The 19,432-nt window shown below is 38.4% G+C and overlaps 1 protein-coding gene across 4 annotated transcripts in view; it reads left to right on the forward strand.

Moving 5' to 3' along the window:
* Window positions 1-15,273, forward strand: part of runx1t1 (RUNX1 partner transcriptional co-repressor 1) — a 90,111-nt gene extending 74,838 nt beyond the window's left edge. For 2 of the 4 annotated variants that reach the window (XM_056479542.1, XM_056479545.1), the window contains exons 7-11: window positions 1,210-1,310; window positions 3,506-3,707; window positions 3,897-3,965; window positions 9,886-10,076; window positions 11,132-15,273. In XM_056479542.1, the coding sequence (XP_056335517.1) occupies window positions 1,210-1,310; window positions 3,506-3,707; window positions 3,897-3,965; window positions 9,886-10,076; window positions 11,132-11,413 (845 nt within the window). In that variant the 3' untranslated portion in view covers window positions 11,414-15,273. The remainder of the gene's footprint in view (window positions 1-1,209; window positions 1,311-3,505; window positions 3,708-3,896; window positions 3,966-9,885; window positions 10,077-11,131) is intronic. The other 2 variants (XM_056479543.1, XM_056479544.1) reach the window with 2 other exon arrangements.
* The last annotated feature ends 4,159 nt before the right edge of the window (window positions 15,274-19,432 follow it).

Below are 19,432 nucleotides of genomic sequence, written 5' to 3' on the forward strand. Positions count from 1 at the left end.
TTGTTATTATTATTATTATTTTTTTTTTTTTATTATTATTTATTTTTTTATTATTTTTTTATTTAATATTATTATTATTTCCATTCTTATGTTATGTTCTTATGTATTTAATTTTTTTACTTGGTATTTAATTATTTATTGTTGTTTTGTTAATTGAGTTAATGAATGAGAGCTTAGGGGATGGGATTAACAATGGACAATACATTACTGTTTACCTCTCAATATTTAATTTGTATTGTCATACAAAAGACCAATAAAAAGATTGAAATAAAAATAATAGTTTAGTCACCGAACATCTTTAGAAATAGAAATATAATACATTTAAATTCATGTGAAATATTGGAAAAATAAATGACAAACTACAACATTTCAACAAAAGTTTATAATTTGTTTTGTTTCTCTTGAATTTTGCTCTTTTTTAAAAAAAAATTATAAAAATATTTTTCCCTAACATATAAATTTAGGTGTAATTTTGGACCGTTATCATAAGTTTATCATAAATTTTGTTAGATTAGCTCCAGATTTGGCTTCAGTACTGACTAAACTAATGTATATGCACAAATATAATATTGTATAGCGTCCTATAAAAAATATTAATTGAAATGAGCGATTTGAGAAGGGTGTACTCGTATACACTATGTTGAGCACTGTATATACAATATTTACATGTGTGTGTGATTTAAAACGAGTTTCTAAAACTAACTTGAAGAATAAAAGCAAACTACGTTTATTCCAAAGCTAAGTTTGCCAATACCTCAAAACTCCAAAAAGTCCACTGCGTGCTGCTCAGAGTCTTAGCAGTTTAACCAGGCGAGGCTCAGTTGGATCAGGAACATAAACTCCTTTAAAAATGATGTGGGATTTACATAAAACCTAGTCACCCTATCGGGTTTAAATGTGCTAAAAATACTCCAGCATGTTAGCCGGTGATGTATGCACCAGATATGCATGAGGCTGGCAGCTCTGGTGTGGCGTGGAGAGAGCGTGCCCGCAGGCTGCACTGGAAAGCGGAGTGAGGGATGAGAGCATGTGAGGAATGAAGAGTGTGTGAGCGATGGAGGATGTCAGGAAGCGGGTGAGCTATGGCTGTGAGACAGACGGGCACGACGCACTGCTGAGGGCAAGCATGAGAAATGGAAAACCGAGGAAAATAGTAACACGTTTAACACTCGCGCTCTCTCTCTCTCTCTTTCTCTGGTTCTGTGTCAGGGATGCACGGCAGCAGCACACGCCAGGAGGAAGTCATAGATCACAGACTCACAGACAGAGAATGGGCAGAAGAGTGGAAGCACCTTGACCATGTAAGAAAAGTAATAACATTTTTTATTACTATCTAAAGTGTGTGTGTGTGTGAGAGAGAGAGAGAATGTGAGATAAATACATGAGAGGGGTGTGCTAGTACGTTTCTGTTTGCATGTTTTTTTTTCTGTCACAAAAAGGCATATTTGCAAGTCTCCTTTCTCTCAGGTTTTTGAGCATCATACTGTTCCAAGATTCCAACACAGCAATATTTTAACATCCAAATTCTTCCCAAATAGTTATTAGAGCTGCACAATTCATCATTCTAAGAGTTTATTCCTAAATGACAACAATTAGGGATGCACCGATATGTATTTTTTGGCCGATATCGATAACCGACAACTCAAGATTTGAAGGCCGATAACCGATATAATATATAATAAGCCAATAAATATAAATATTTCAAAATGTTACGATTTTATACACACTAAACAATTGATTTTATTTTTAAAAACTTCATAAATGACTGATCTTAAAATAGCCCACTCAAAGCAAAAAAGCAATCATTTCAAAACTGCAAGGTGCAAGCATGCCAAAAATGTATTATTTCCCTTTCTTCGCACAGCAAATTAACATGCAACTTGACTGTTGCATAAAAATAGGTTTAATAACAAAATGGGATTTAATTAACAAACAAGTAAAATAAATATATATAAAAAAAAAATGAAAATGAAAGAAACAAGAACTGAAACCATCTCAAATGTTCTTGAATAAAATGTGTAACAGTTAAGTATATATGAAGAGTTCAGATGCAAAACCCTCTAAATCCATCAGACCTCTTTTTTTGTAAAATAGTATTTTCTATCAGGCCCCTATAATTAGGTTTAGAAGTTTCATTTTATTTGTAATGATTAGGCTGTTAGTAAATAATATAATAAAAAATGTCACTTTAGACAATTCTTTGATTTTTAACGAGGTAAATTTTCTTTTGCGTCAAAACCAGCTAAATCCACTTGTGTTTGTTTTTTTTTTTGCAAAAATCTCAAAGTCCACCTATTGAGACAAGAAGGTGTATTTAGTTGAAAATCACTAAAGATGCAATTAGAAATTATTTTACCAAACATAAAACACACACACAAACCACCTAAAATTAAAAATACATAAATCTGTCAAGTAAGTGGCGGTTCATTCCGCTGTGATAAACAAGGGAAAAAGCAGAAGGAAAATGAGTGAATGAAATCTGTCAAGTAAGTGCAATAATCAATAACATTAAAAATGACATTAATTAAATCTTAATCTGTTGTCATTTCTTATATTTGAGATTTAGATTTAATGTAAGTAGAACAAAGTAATCATTGTAAACATTGTAAGCTAAGCTTGTTAGATTCAAATAATGTAGTGTAAAAACATTGTGAAACATCAATATCTGTGCATTGTCCATTAATATAGATTAGATTAGGTTCAACTTTATTGTCATTACACATGTACAAGTACAAGGCAATGAAATGCAAGTAAAAAGCTTATCAGAAAAAGCTTATCAGACGTATAGGTAATATGAAGTAATATAAATAATGTATAGTTTTATACATTATATTTATATTTAAAATATAGCTTACATTAGCAAATAAAACACAGGGTAGGCCTACTGGGCAAAAAGGGGATGTCTCTCAGACACTTTTAGAAGCTGTCTTTCATTCATTCTCACCATATTTAAGGTCTTGGTCTCTTTTTCGTCTCTTGTTTAGCTTCATAGCATCCATGTGGGATAAAAGAACGGCATCTTAACTTCATCTTTCATGAAATGGAGTTGCTGTTTAATGTATAGTAAATCGGACTCATTCAAAGTAGCGTCACTGCGCAAAAAAATGTTATGAAAGCAAATGTTATGTTAGCCTACACTTCCGACTGTACATTGTGTTTTCTTTTTCTTATAATGCACATGACTTTTAAGGTAACGAGCATTTTCATTTGCCTTTCTGAATAAAAGTGGAATAAAACAGTCTCCTCATAAAAGCCAGCGTATCAGTGCGCTGCTACATTAAAAACATATAATTCGATTCGCGCCTTCTGATTGGTTCTCTGGATATAGCGGCTTTTGATGTCAAAGGGAAGTGGCGTTTAGAGGCTTTTGCCTACTGTCTGTAGCATTGATGTGTGTCCGCATTCACTGGAAGACCTTCAACATCATGTTTTTCTATATAAATTGGTCATTTCTGTTCAGAGGAGATGTGTTGTTGGTAACACGCTACATGTATGTGCCGCACAGCTCCTGAACTGCATTATGGATATGGTGGAGAAGACACGTCGCTCATTGACGGTGTTGCGGAGGTGCCAGGAGACTGACCGAGAAGAGCTCAACTACTGGATCCGGCGTTACAGTGATGCTGAAGACCTTAAAAAGACCAGCAGCTCCAGCACCAGTCAGTCAAGACAGCAGAGCCCCGCTAGCCAAGAAGGCAATGCTTTAGGTAACTTAAATTCAGCTCTGAGGTCTATTTGTGTCTAAACTTGATACATCTGATCTTTAAAAGGGCAGATTTACAGTTTATTGACCTGATTGCAATATAATGATCTATCAGTTATTTGACCCTGGAAAATGGTTGTACCATATATTGAGTTGACTGTTAATTAGGTGTCTGTTTTTCTCTTGCTTCCAGAAGTACATAGGGAGCTCCTTCACAGGCCAGTGTCTGGATACGTACCTGAAGAAATCTGGAAGAAAGCCGGTTAGCATGCTGTCTTTGTCATTTTTTAAACATGCACACACACACACACACCAGCCCAGGTGGAAAATCAAAGCTAAATTATTCAGACAGAGCTCTTTCAAAAGCCTGTCTATGATTTAAAAGCTCTCTGAAATTTAATCAGTCAGTCAACTTTGTTATTTGTATGCAGAACTGCAGAGTCAGGTGGGAACCTTGTCGGTGTCACACCAAACTCTGGTGTGATCTCGACATAACAGCTGTTATCCTGAGATCACGGAGATTCATTATTGCGAAAATAATCAAGAGGAACATTTTATGCTCAGCAAAGGATGTACATATCATGCCAATTGGAAGACTTTAAACTGCACAAAATGTATATGAATGCACATTTATTAATGAAATACAAATATATTCAAATTTTGGAACAGACTAAATTCCTTAAGGCTTTTAGAGCTACTGGAATTGCTTCCCTTTAATGCACATATGAAAGTATATATTTGATTAAAATATAAATCTAATTAAAGACAAGACTGAGGCTTCCCAGCAGGCAATGGCATAAGACATTAATATTAGGTTAGATTTAGGGTAGTGATGTTAGTTGATCAAAATTCATTTGCTCTTTCTCAATGCCAAGTAGGCAAAGTTCGGACTCGCGTCCTTGGAGGTTCAGACTTGCCAAGTTCTGACTTGGAAGAACGAACTCCCAAGGATGCGAGGACACAAGTCGAGTACTTCTTTAAATGGAATGGCAGTGTACTTTATAATGTCACATACCTCACCATGGATTCATCGATTTCACTGTACATTAACAATAAAATGATTTAATTATATAAAGCATGCCCTTATAATTAATATTGTAATAATATCATAAATCAATATTTTTGATTTAGGAAAATGTAAACATAAATTCATATAAATGTGAAGTAAAATGTGTTATTATACACAGACTCGTGCCTTTGATTATTAGATTTATTAAACTACAAAGGACATTAAACACGTATAAAATACAAGACTTAACGTTAAACAATAAGAAATAAAGATAACGTTAGGCAATTTGGTAAACAAAGACAAACAGCATACAACACAGTAACATAATTAAAGACAATTATAAAACATAACAAAATAACGCTGCCAAAATAATACACCTGAGAACAAATAATAGATTTAAAAGACCAAAAACTGTCTGTTAGATATGCACAAGATGGATTAAATATCATGTTTTAACTACAATGGAGAGATGAGATCCAGAGATGGACTGGCCGAAGTAAAGCTGCTCTCGGCGGGGGAGGTGGTGATGACGAAGCTTCCATTGATAGTTCACGTAAGTTAAGGGGGTAAATAAACTGCCGATTCGAGTTTAAAACAAGTACATTCTCGCCTGAAAACCTCTTAAAACTTTATTTTGAAACACAACAGAGGAGTATTTTTAAAATCATGCAGGTTTTCTCCGCCGTCGTTTTTCCATTTTCCTTGGTTGGCCTGCAGTGCGTTCTGGGATACCTGTGCTTCGCAAGTTCACACAAGTCACCTCTCGATGCATCCTTGGCAAAAGCGGCAGAGCAAGTACACATCCAGGAATTTTATCTGTACTTGGCAAGATGTGAACTTTGAATTGGAACAGTATTTCGGCGATGGTTGATGACGTTTCACAAGGACACAAGAACGCAAGTACAGACAAGAACGCATATTGAGACACAGCCAATGTCTAGCCAGCATCCAAGAACAACGTTATTTTGATGAACAATAACGACGTTGATATTTGATTAATTTTAGGTTGTGTTGGAAAGTGACCAAAACTCAACGTCATATTGACATCAAATACTGACATTTATTTGTCAGGTATGGCAACCAAAATCCAACCTCTGATAAACGTCATAGTGGTAACGTCCACAAAACATCAAGCTGCAACATCATTAGACGCTAATATTTGGTTGATTTTTAGATTAGACATTGGACATTGACATCGGCCTGACATTGGATTCTGATGTCAACCCAATTTTCGTTTTCAAACAAAACCCTACGATGTTGGGGTACAACATCAATCTGACGTCATGTTGACATACTGTGCCTGCGGTTTTGTACATTTAAAAAGCAACATTTACAAAAACCTTCAAAAGCAGACCTAGCGCTCGGAAAAAATGTAGCAGATCTTGGAGATCTGTAGCGCATTATGAAACGTCTGTCTGTTTTTGTGGCATTTAATTTGACTCCTGTAATGTTCCAGGAGACGTGTGCTGGGCAGTTTGGTGATTGGCTTTCACTGGAAGCACCTCTACACATTCCAACAGTGAAGTCAGATCATAAAGCTCTTTTATTGCTCTGGCTGAACAGGACACATAAGTGCTCCCAGCCTTTACAGCACTTCAGCACTCCTGCCATTAGCTGTGCAACAGGCTCTCAGCTCTCCACGGCACTCTGTTTTATCACAGCAGAGGAGCTGGTTAAAAGACGGATAAAGATATTAAAAGGCTTTGTTTAAAGAGCAGTTGATCTGTGTGAAATATGACAAGTGATGGATACTGTAATAGCAGATTGTTTACCTTGGCCTCGGCTTGCTAATACACGACAGACGCATCTGCTGAAGCAGTTTGTCTTCACTGTGTGGTCTTACCAAAGGCTTTATAAAAGCAAACAAACCTTGCCATGAACATGACGTTACAAAAGATGCTCATTTGGGGTAATACATTGCCCCTGCGACACAACGGCGGTAATAACACCCTAAACAAATCACCGCAGATTGAAATTCCATCTGAATTGTCAAGACTAAGTGCAGTAAAACGTATCAGGGATTGTGATGCATTTTCCGTGACCTCATCCTCATCGAGAAGACGACTCTCCGTACCAAACCACCATGGTTTTACAATTCAGTCCAGTATTGATGAAAATGTCTCTGGCTCTATAATCCTTCATATTTAAGACTGGGGTCTGCACAACCGCAGCCATCCATTTCTTCAGAACAAGAGACTGCCGTGACAGTTTAAGTGTAATAAAGCTCCTTAAGCTTTTTCTAAACCATTGTAGCCTTCTTGTGATGCATACAGAATCCATGCTAAAAGAGTCAGAGCTGCCTTAAAGCCATCTTCACAAGTTGTCACTATGTACTAAGAGGTGCATATCCTTTTTTTTTTTTACGGAAGATTGTGTACAGTAGGTGATGAATATTCAAGCCTTTTTCTCGCACAGTGCCATATCCTGATCTGCATGGGCCTTTGGGGGTGCAATTGAAATGCATAATTTAAATATAAATTGCCCGATTTGCATATGCAATTAGTCAGGCTGCAGCCTTGAACAATGAAAACAAACAAACACAAAAAAGGCCCTAGTCTGCTCTTGAGATGAGTTTTCCAGCCAGAAGTATTTACGGTTAATGGGATAACAATGTAAAAGTACAGATAAAATGCAAGTTCAAGGAAATGCATTTATACTTCAGAGAGGAAAATATCAAGGATTACCTGTAATCTGTCTTGTGCACTAGAGTAAACTCTTTGGTTTGAGGCGAAACAAAAGCGCTTTTTCTTGTTTATTTGTATTCAGCGAACATAGAAAGTCATCTGAGCCCATTCAAATAAAAACTGATGTTTCTAATTAATCCCCAGATTAATCTCGTAGCTGCTTTTGAACAAAACAAACCAATAGCATCAATTAAACCGACTGAGATGCAGAATAATAAGCTGTTGAGTTACTTTCTATATACACTACTGGTCAAAACATTGGGGTCAGTTTTTTATTTCATGTTTCTTTTTTATGAAAATTATTCTGTTCATCAAGACGGCATTTATTAAATTATTAAAAATTATTAAATTGTTAAATATTTATAACAGTTTTGAATAACTGCATTCTTATTGTATGTAGGTTCAAATTAAATTATTACTCCAGTCATTATTACTTCTATTACTGTTACCATTAATAATAATAGTAATAATAATATTAATAATAATAATAATTAATTTTAGAGTGATTTCTGAAGAAGTATGTAATGAATCTGAAGTAATGTAGTAATGAAAACTGCAAATTCATCTTTAAAATCACTGGAATAAATGATTAAATTAAATGATAAACTACTTTTGAACAGTTATTCTATTTTATAGTGCAATAACATTTCACAATTGTGCAATTTGTACTGTATTTTTGATGAAATAAATGCAGCCTTGGTGAGCAGGACAAGCTTATTTTAAAACATTAAAATCATACAGACACCAAACTTTTGACCAGAAGTGTACATATAGAAATAGAATATCTGTAAATTATGGAAAATTTTCTAATTTTTCTGCATTTACTAGATATTCTTGGACTCATTTGAGTAAGATATTTGTATAATATTTCTTCCAGATTTCGAATAAAAAAATAAAATAAAGAGTTGTATTTACTAATTTGACTATTGGTTAAAATAAACTAAATAATGTGATGATAAAAAAATAATAATATTGTGTTGTCTAAATATGAAGTAAAAACAGAAGAGTTTTGGTCTAAAATATTTGATACTTTTGAAAAAACCTTTAACATATCAGCCACTCCAAACCCTCTAACAGCACTGTTCGGAATTCCTTTTGAGCCAGATTTGCCTTCAACAACACAGAACGTTGTTGCTTTCACCACATTATTGGCTTAGGAGGCTTATTCTCCTTAAGTAGAAACAAACATCTCCACCTTCATATGACAGATGGATAAAATAAATGTTTAAAGATGGAAAAAAAATCTTTTTACAAAACATGGCAACCTTTGTTGAATTATATTGACACTATTGATCTTGAAGCAGAAGAGGAATAAAGCGTTTTTATTATTTATTTATTACTTTTATTATTAGTTTTTAGTTATTTATTTATTTTATTAGTTTTTTTACTGTGTTATTTAATAATTATATTGTTTTTTTATCGTCATTGGTTCTTGGTTGTGAAAAAACAAGAATGTATTACTTATTTTTGTATGTATATGATATTGTATCTGCACAAAATATTAATAAATATAATTTATATTTTGACCATTTGTCATTTTATGCCAAAATTACATCATTTTTGTTATAAATATTGAATAAAAATCATCAGTAGCTAGCATAAACTGATAAATGTGATAGTTTTGTTCCCATTTGATGATTCCCAATCCCAGCAAACAATTTTTTTGTTTAATAGATGTCTGATAGACATCTAAACATAGACAGCTTGGCTAAAACAAGGCTAAACTTGGGCTTTCAGTGAAGATCTAATAGATGTCTAAAAACTTTTAGGAGATCCCCTGCGAAGTCTTACATACTATTACGAACAGCAGGTGTTGAGGATGGCACATAAAATACTAGGAGACCGCACACACCTGGCGACATCTAAGGACAATAAGATGCTCCACAAATGTACTTTTGTGCCTGAAGCAATTCGGTTACGTAATAAATGTAGTTAATCAATTATTAGTTATTATTGTTATTGAATTTTGTTTTTCTTTTTTTCCCCAGTTTTTTTCTTGTTTGTGTACTTGATGTTAAGTGTTGGTGTTTATTGTGTTAAGTGTGTCATTCTTGTTACATGTGAAGCACCACCATGTCAGAATGAATTGCCCCAAGGGGATTAATGAAGTTTTAATCTAACTAAACTAAACTAAACTAAAGAATAGCCCAAAACTAGACTAGTCTTCAAATAGACAGATTAGACAGACTTTAAATGTGTAGTCATTCATTTCTGTTTATTTGATGATTAGTCTAGTTTTGGCCTATTCTTAGACGTCTATTAGATTTTCACTGACAGCCCAAATTTAGCATTGTTTTAGCCAAGATGACTATGTTTAGACGTCTATTAAACATCTATTAAAAACAAAAAAAATGCTTGCTGGGTTTTTATTTATTTAACAAAGCACATCTGGATGTGTCTTTAGTCTACATTATATTCTCTTTGCACTATTATCTGCTTTTCTCCTGCCATGCCATGGACACTTAAAAGCACTGTGTTCTTTCTGTCAGAAGAGGCTGTGAATGAAGTGAAGAGGCAGGCCATGTCTGAGCTGCAGAAAGCCGTGTCAGAGGCTGAGCGCAAGGCACACGAGATGATCAGCACCGAGCGAGCCAAGATGGAGCGCACGGTGGCTGAGGCCAGGAGGCAAGCAGCAGAGGACGCGCTGTCAGTCATCAACCAGCAGGAGGACTCCAGTGAGGTAACAGCTTGTGTGCCTAGCGCACATTGTTATTATATCAGTGGACAGCTGCAGCATTCACATACCACACAATGATTCATTGGGATGGTAATATATTCCATCGTTTATTTTATTTTTGCATTAGATATTATCTCTGGGAATTCATTTTATTTTATGATATATACACACACACACACACACACACACACACACTCTTGGTTGGATTGTTGTATGTCCATAGCTTACATTTGATCTCCTTAGTATGGAAATCTTTGGAAACATTGAGATCATATGAAAAGCACAGGGGGGAAGAGAAAGCGTGTCCCAGATAATTCCTCATGCAGGCTGGTGTCATGCAGAGTCGAGGAATATAACATTGCATTTATCACCTCAGGCAGAGCGGAGCTCTTCCTTCTCTAAATGAAACATGTGGACAGTTAAGGTGGTACTGATTTGGATGTGGGAAATTGGGAAGGGAGCAGGCGAGTGTCTGCGCACAGCAGGGGTACGGCTCGTTTAATCAGTTAGCAGAGAAAGGCGGCACGCATCTGAGTTTAATTGCACGAGCCATGTTTATGCACCTCTCCCTGGAGGATTTCATCGGTAGCCGTTTATAACAGCGGCTTCTCATCTCTGGGACGCATTCGAGACTTTGTGATAATTGCTCTTATTTGGCCCGGAGACAAACACAAAGAGGCCACAGTGGTAACCTGAGTTTCTGTGTGATCTTTGAGCGTTTTGTAGTTAACCTGTTACAAATGTGTCCTCACATCACGCCATGTGGAACTGGGTAAAATGGCTGCGTTTTTTTCTTTTTTTCTCCCCAGCTAGCTCATTATTTCTGTGTTTTCAGAGAAGGGAGATCCAAAGAAAAATAAAGCAGAATTCTCTATTTAGACTTAAACTCAAATGGGAAATGTTTGCTCCTAATGAGCTGAGACTTGCTCTCGTTTTTCTCAAAGATTTACGCATCTATTATTTCCTAATTGGGATAATACCGTGGAAAGAAATGCATGGGGGGTTTTTTTTTTTACAAATCACAACTTAAACCTTCCTTCCCCCTCTTTTCCATGCAGAGTTGCTGGAATTGTGGGCGCAAGGCGAGTGAGACCTGCAGCGGCTGCAATACGGCGCGTTACTGCGGTTCCTTCTGCCAGCACAAAGACTGGGAAAAGCACCACCACGTGTGTGGCCAGACTCTGCAGGCCCAGCAGCAGGGTGAGACCCCTGCCACCGTCAGCTCCTCAGCCACTCCCAGCAGCGGAGCTGGTAGTCCAGCAGACACACCGTCTGCCGCTGCCACTCCTCGCTCAGCCACACCCGGCACGCCCTCCACCGTGGAGAACACGCCGCGCTAGAGTCCAAGCCGACTTACCTGCCTCACTCGCTCCAAAATGCTAAAGCTAGCGCACTAACAAAGAGAGAAGACTGTACTTACTTTGGGCGATCACCCACAGGAGGTCCATTTCGGGTCATATTGACTTGCCATGATAGAGAACGCAAAGATATTCTTTGTTTGAAATTCTCATTGTCCTTTATTAATGCCACAGCTATTATGGATGACTGTTGGTCATGTCTTTTATTGTTGTTGTGGCTCTCTTGCATTCTTGTAAATAAGAAGACAAATGGAGTAGACAGCCGGGATCTCTTGATGAGTGTATTTGACCTCTCCTTCATTTATTTTTTTGGGTTTCCCCTCCTCCTTTGTTCCGTTCTCAAAGCTCTTTATCCAGTAGCTGGGATATGAAACTATTTGACCTCATTAAAGACACTTTAAATGACAAAACCAAGGAAATACTTCACAGCTGATGTAAGCAAAGACTCTGACTTTTATTAGGACAAAAAGACAGCGTTCCTTGTAAAGAAGTCAACACGACGTTCGTCGTTGCCATGAAGGGCATCTGTGTCGGATGTGGTGGAGTAGACGGCGTTTCTGGCTCACGCGCTCAATTCTGCAGATGTGCAGCAGATTGTGAAGGAACGCAGATGTTCGCCCCTCTTCTGCAAGATAATATCCAGGTCAGTGGTCTGAGAAATAAAACGCTGTTTCACTGAGGAATGTAGGGGCGAGGAGCTGGATGTTGAGTAGCACACAGCTTAATGAAGGATGCGCTCTGAGCCCTGATCCCAAATGCAGCTCCCAAAACAGGAAGTGAAGTCATCGGCCCACCAGTGGAGGACTGTCAGAACCTCACTGTGACAGCCGCTGGGAAGCAAAGGGCTGAGGAATTCCCCATAAATCATTGGCTGTTGGAGCTCTCTCCTGTCCCGCCATCAGTCCTCGTTCTGCTTCTTTTTGCCCTTCTAGATCTCATTGTGTTAAACACTTGTGTCCTGTGCCGTCTCCAATGGTTATTTATTGTACATGTGCTGGACAATTGTGACGACGCATTAATAGTTTAAACCACAGTCACAACTTTTTAGTCTTTCTAGGTGCAAAAAGGAAGAACATATTTTCTCTTGTTTTCTCTCTCTCTCTCGGTCTCTCTCTCTTTCGCAAGCTGCTTTTCTATTCGTATGTGTTTGTGCTAGTCCCCTTGTTGTTCTCTAAGAAGAAGAAAAAACTTTTCCCCCATTGTCCTCGAAAGGCAAACGCTATCTCTCAGAGCTGCTACTTCGGTCTCATTCAGATGTTTTTCTGAGAACTAGCATGTTACATGGAATGCTAACATAAATGTTTTTGTACATGGGACGTACATAAATGTATTTGCACTGTCACGGTTTCTCTCAGCATGCTTCTTTTGGCATTTTCGTTTTCTCCATAGGGAGCCTCACTTCATAGGTTTTCTTTGGAGTGCTTCGTTACATATCTGTGATTTTCTTTTCTTGTTAAAAAATGGATAAAACATATGAAAAAAAAGCGAAAAAAGACAAAAGACAAAACAGAAGTATCACCACGATCTGCTTTTGTTCACATTTTTTCTAAACATTTTGCTTTGAATAGTTAAGGACAGCGCATGCACATGCATACTGAACGCTATGGTATATGTTGTTTTGTTTTCTACAAAAAAAAAAAAAGAAAAAGTGTACAAAAAAGACACTAAGAAACTAACTTTCCAAATGCAGAGGTGAAAAACAGACAGCTTTAACACTGCAGAGCACCAGGATACACAGTATTACAAAAGACATAACATGGAAGACAGCCAAAGACAGACATGAAGGACCAAAACCTGATTTTATTCAAGATTTAAACATGACAAAAGAGACTCATTCTTGTTTTCTCCACGTGTTTATCAGGGGAAGCCACATTGAGCAATGTCTCCATTCCAAAACCTTTAACTCTCCCCTGTCCAGAGCCAGGGCTGTTCAGCTCATAGGGAGGAGGAGCCACTCAAAACCATGTAGCAGTTCCTGAGGAAAGAAGATTTCGTGTGTGGACGATGCAGTCTGAATGACTGAGCAATAACCGGAAGGTGGATCCCACATCTAGATCCTCCGTGGCGAGGTTTTCACAACCGTTTCATAGTCGTCCTTTTTCCTTTCGTATCGTTTGGAATTGTCTCCCCAAAAGGCTCTTCTCGTTCATGAACGGCACATAACCAAACCAAGTGTTTCAGCTCAAGATTAAAAGCCATGTGAGAAACTAAACGACACAACCTCGTTGTTGGCTTAAGAGAAAGAGGGGTCTGATCGAGCACTTAAGCCTCATTTACACTATGAGCGACTTCCGGAGACCTAGCTGAGCAACAGCAATTGCTGGCGACCAGGTGGTCGTGTCGAGAGATGCGTCAAAGTTGAGTATCCTTCAACTTTATGCAAACGAAGACCGATTTTTCTTGAGCGACAGCCAATAGGAGCACCAGTAGAACTCAAGTGATCCTCTCTCTGCTCGCTCAGAGGCTGGTTGTATTCTCCATGCTCAAACCTGCATTTGCAGCAGATCACCACCCAGAGCGACAGGCAGGTACAAAGTCGCTGCTAGTGTGATTGAGGCATTAGCTGGCTCATGGTGCTAAATGTTGTGCTTTTGACCTCTTAGGAGAAGAGGCTGGCTCTGGACGCACTTCCGGCCTCCTCCGGCATGCTAAGGTTATTAATCCAAAAATCAAGGGTGTAAGACACCCATCCACACCTCCATAGAATCTGCCAGCTAAGCTGTCTTGAAACTATTTTTGAAATACATGCAGTTAGTGTAGAGTTCAATCAGGGTGACCTGAATAAATAAGCACGGATAAAGCGTTAAGAAACTCCTCCTTCTCCTTCCCACTCTAGTACGTCTGTTTTGCTACAACCTTTTTTCCTCGGTGGCAAAAAGTCTCACTCTACCTCTGACAGCACGTTAGGAGCACCAGTCGCTGAGCGGACACTGGTCTAGTCAAACCAAATGGGCACATGAGAACAGGACTTAAACCCAAAGTTAAAAGCTCATATAGCTGCAAACCATATCACCACTTGGTAACAATGCAGACCTCATGAGAAAAGAAAAAAAAAAAGCTTAATGAATAAGATATGTAAAATTAAAAAAAAAGAAGTTAATTTTAAGTTTATCATGCGTACAAATCACTTTGAGTCGACTCAAAGTAAAAAAAAAATATTTCAGAGTGTTGACTTCATTTGATATACACTATAATTCAATAAATGGACAAAGATGAGAAATGTGATATATTCCTATTGCCCTTCTCTTCTCCTGCACCCCTTTTTCCCCCAGTTTCCGTCTTCTGTTGTGAGATACGCTTGGCCACATGTTGGTGTCATTTAGATTTGTGTTTATTGGGAATTTGCACCAAACGTGAGCGAACAGTAACGGCTGGTGAATACGCGCATGCCTTTTTTGCCAGGTGTTCTTGCGCTTTTTTGTTTCGCTTTTTTTTCTTTCTCCAGTTTGTAAAGTGAATTCAACTTTGGGATGATAAATGAACATAAAGTAAAATCGGTGGGGTGGGTTCAGGATGGGAAGTCATAGGGTTCTTCGAAAATCTTTATTGTGAAAAAAAAAAATGAAACTCATGAAAGTCGTTGTGCAATACTTAACGGAAACATGAACCACAGGTTACAGGTGGGCTGGGAGGGTGTGGTCCGTCATCACACCGTTTCAGTATACTCTAGGGTTTTTGAGTCTACTATGTCTGAACTGTGGTTTCTTGTTTAATCTGTTTTCTTTATTTTATTCTCTCGTTTTGGGGGGGCTGTAGTAAATGGTCTGTCAGTCTGTGAATCTTTGCAGTATGATTCTGGTATTGTTGTACTCTTTACTGTGTAATAAATATGTTCATACCTGCATTGGAGACGTCTTTTTGTCATTGTTTAAAGTATGTTACAGGATAGAATGTATTCTATTTGGATGCATCATTAACTTCTAAGATTAGTATACTTCACTTTTTTACACGTACATGGGGTCACTGTACATTACCTTACATAATTTGTCACCTATCCAATTTTGGGAGGAACAAATATTTAAAAAATCTAGATAAGAATAAAAACTACAAACTTTTGAAGTGGATCAGATTAGGTTATTTAGACATAAATGAATGTGAGTGACTAGTTTAATCTGTATATACTATAGCAGTGATTCCCAACCCTGTTCCTAGAGATACACCAGCACCACACATTTTCAAACTCTTCTTAATCAAACATACCTGAATCAACTCATCAGCGCATTAGGAGAGACTCCAAAACCTGAAATTAATGGGTTGGATAAGGAAGACATGCAAAATTTGTTGGTGTGCCTCCAGGAACAGGGTTGGGAAACACTATACTATAGTACAGATTATAAACAGTTATATGAAACAGAAAAAGAACTGCCTCCATATGCAAAGCCATTTCCGCCACATAAAAAACCATGCTTTGGTAAATCATAATCACGACATACTAATCGTAATTACTTTGCATGCCATAATTGTTTTTAAAACTACTGGAAGTAAGAGACGTTCTGTTAAAGGCTGAGTAAATTGTGCTTCAGTATGTATGTATACATGAATCGAGAAAAGCTTGAAGTGAAATTACGCTTTCATAGGCCATTGAAAGGCCTTCTACACCCAGCGTAAGTGGCCTTGGGTATTGAAGAGTAAATGCTCTCTGAAGGGAAGCTATTAGCGTGGAAGGTCTGTATTTAAAGTGTCACTTAATTCCCATGTCCCCCATTTTACATTTTACCTAATGTTGAAATGTTAATACGTCCAATATTCAGCCCACTTTGTCCTGAAATGTGACAGCAACACTGACAAGGCAACACATTTAGTACAGCAATTACCTTCGTCCTGGCCGAAAGGCTTTACAAATGCGTCCGCCCCCCACGCCAAGCCAAAACGAACCCTGGCATTCGGCGATCGCTCAGCCCTGACAAAGCCTTCAGAGAATCTCTTCCAGGAGGTCTAGACTTTTGTGAACCCCTTATCTGCTTTTATTACCATTTAAGAGATCATAAAGCTAAGGATGAGTTGAAACACTGTGATATTCCTGCCACTTACCACCTTTAGCGTTTCAACTCCCATTTTTTTTTTTATCAAGCGGCAAGAATTGACAGACCCTCAATTAAGTGAGGTCTGGAGAACTGCTCCCCGCCGATAACAATACAAATGGATTCCCTCAAACAGAGAAAAACAGCTGTCTCTATTATTTGAATGCCTCACCTTTCCCTGCTCCATTAATTGGGTCTTTGATCACAGGCTGAGGTGCAGAGTGCCTGATAAGAAAAAAGGTTATTAGTAAAGTAGCCCGGAGGACCGAGCGGCGGCCTAGCCTGGGCTGTGCGAGATGAGATAAGCCCATAATGCCCGTGTGTGCATGTGCTTGTGAGTGATAGCGCTGTCGTCTGCCCCCGAAAAACGCTCGCGCGAGGAGAAGAGCAATACTCTGACGAGACGATAGCTAATGCGGGATATAAATTCGGCTTCCAGGGATGGAACGCAGGATTAAACTCCATAAAGAGTTCGCCTCTAAATGGTTTACATTTTTTGCCTCTAAATCAAACTGTGTCGCAGAATTTCACCATGCTTTTTTTGAAGCCGATATGCAGCGAGGAATATTACTGTAGGCCTACAGTGACGGAGGAGAAAATAACGCTCTGCCTTTGAGAGTTGAGCGAGAGTGTCTCTTTGATATGCAGCCGAGCTAAATTTGAGGATTTAAATCTGATTTCATCTAAGCCTGTTTATAGTCCCATGTCCACAGATGAAGCGCTGAGTGATTCGAAACACCTCGTTGAGGAATCTAAGCAAAACTCTGTTGTAATAGTTTTTTTTTCTGGCTCCGCAACCACAGAGGAATACAACTAGGGGGTACGAGAGCATATTAGGGCTCTTATGGAGGGGGCAAAGTGACTCTATGGAGAAAACATTTTTGATTAAATTACAGAACACAAGGTTATCTTTCCCCAGCACATGCCTTACTGCCCCAGGCTGGGATAATCTGTTAATACCATTCAAGCAAAATGACATTATTAAGGAAGTGGAGTACTGCATCTCCACCCAGGAGTGAACGATGCATGTAGCCGAGCTACCATCATCCTAGACTGAGGATGTGGGCTGCGATGAAGAGAGAAAAGGAGAGAGAGGCTGCATGGCAGTGACAAAAGCACTGCTTAAATGTCAGCTAATGGTTCCGCGGCACCCTGCTGATGAACAGGGTGAGGAAAGACAGAAAAAAAGAAGAGAAAGATATCTGCCGTTTATCTCCAGGGGCCGAAGAGCTCAAGCCTATATTTATCCAGTGAAAAATAAAACAACGCTGCTCTTTCTCACACTGTCTTAAAATCTGCTACACTGAGAAAATGTGTAATCCATTATAGTTCTTGGTGGACTTATAAACTGTGGTTTCAAAATTGTTTAAACCAAGGGTGTAGGTAACAAATCGTGCCTACTGAAGGTATGTGAACAAGTCAGTGTAGACTAACCAACAAAAAAAAATGTGTATTATTTTATTTCCAAAGGTGTATCTACTATCAGAATCACCTGCCTCTCAAAATGGGCACACTGTGGTAATGAAGGGATGGAGTAGCAATTAGTAACAATACTCGGGCACACTGTGCCATTTAAACAATGCTCAATTGGATCTGGGAACCTAACGCCAACCTGATTTCACCAAGTAGGGATATGTTCCTGGATTAACATCTATGTAGATCCTGGAACAACATTCCAATCAGCCAATCAGAATTAAGGGATATGTTTACTGTTTATGTTAAGATTAGGCTTACAGTTAGGTTTATGCACTTCTACATGATTGTTATCCAACTATTATTCCCCTCTGATTTTGGGAATAATTGACAGTTATGGTTGGGTTTAGAGGTAGGGAATATGGATGGATTACATTTTCGAACCAAAATGATGTTCCAAGATCACATTGTTCTTGGCAAAATCATAACGAGGGCCTAAAGTGTGCCAATAATATATTCCCTAACCCAGTGGTCCTTAACCACCGGGCCGGTACCCGTCCGTGGATCAATTGGTGCCAGGCCGCACAAGAAATCATTAATTATTTTAGTTTTATTTATTATCTGAGTCTAAACAATCTTTTATTTTGAAAAATCTTTTATTTTGAAAAAGGACCGTTTTCTCTCGCTTACATCTTGGTCACTTGAGTGGCCAAATTTAACACACAAGCAGCAAAATGAGTAAGAAACAGATGTCTTTGGAAAGTTACTTTGCTAAGGGAAAAGGCCCAATGAAGGACCCGTGAACTGCCAAGGAATAGATCCACAACCCATTTGTCAACAAATCAGGTGAATCCACCTGTGCAAGTCGGTGAGTCTGTACAAGAAGATCAAGCAAGATCAAGATCAGACACACGCAGTTGAATGAATTCCAGGAGCACACTGCGAGTCACGTGACAAGAGCAGACCGATCAGCCTCAGCTTGTATAGAATATACTCATTTCGGCAGACACCCAAACACTGAATAAATACAACTTGTATCAGAGTGACAGCAATGTTTTGTCAGCTTGTCATCCTCTAAGAAAACGGTCGATGGTTGCCTAGCAACCTATGCATCACCCAAACCCCCCTGACACCCCCAACCCCCACACCACCCCCTCTCCCCCTCCACGGTAAAATGATCAAGCGTTGACTGGTCCGCAGTGACAAAAAAAGGTTGAGGACCACTGCCCTAACCCATCATCATCAAAGAAGGAAGGATGTATGCTTGTATTTTGTTTGTGCCAGATTCTAACCCTACCCCCTGAATGTCACAGCAGAAATCAAGACTTGACAATCTTTTCTAATCTTCTGTTGTCCAATTTTGAGAAGACTATGTGAATTGTATCCTCAGTTTGAGGTTACAGAAGTGACACCACTGTGCACTTCTGCTGCTGTTGTAGCTCATCTGCTTCGAGCTTAGCTGTTCTGAACATTCAATTCAGCTCTCCTTCAGACCTCACTTTTAACAAATTTATATTTAAGCTGTCAAACCAATTTTGATCTCTGACATTAACATGACACCTTTAAA

This window comes from Danio aesculapii, chromosome 19 (genome assembly GCF_903798145.1).
Source record: "Danio aesculapii chromosome 19, fDanAes4.1, whole genome shotgun sequence".
Taxonomy (NCBI): Eukaryota; Metazoa; Chordata; class Actinopteri; order Cypriniformes; family Danionidae; genus Danio; species Danio aesculapii.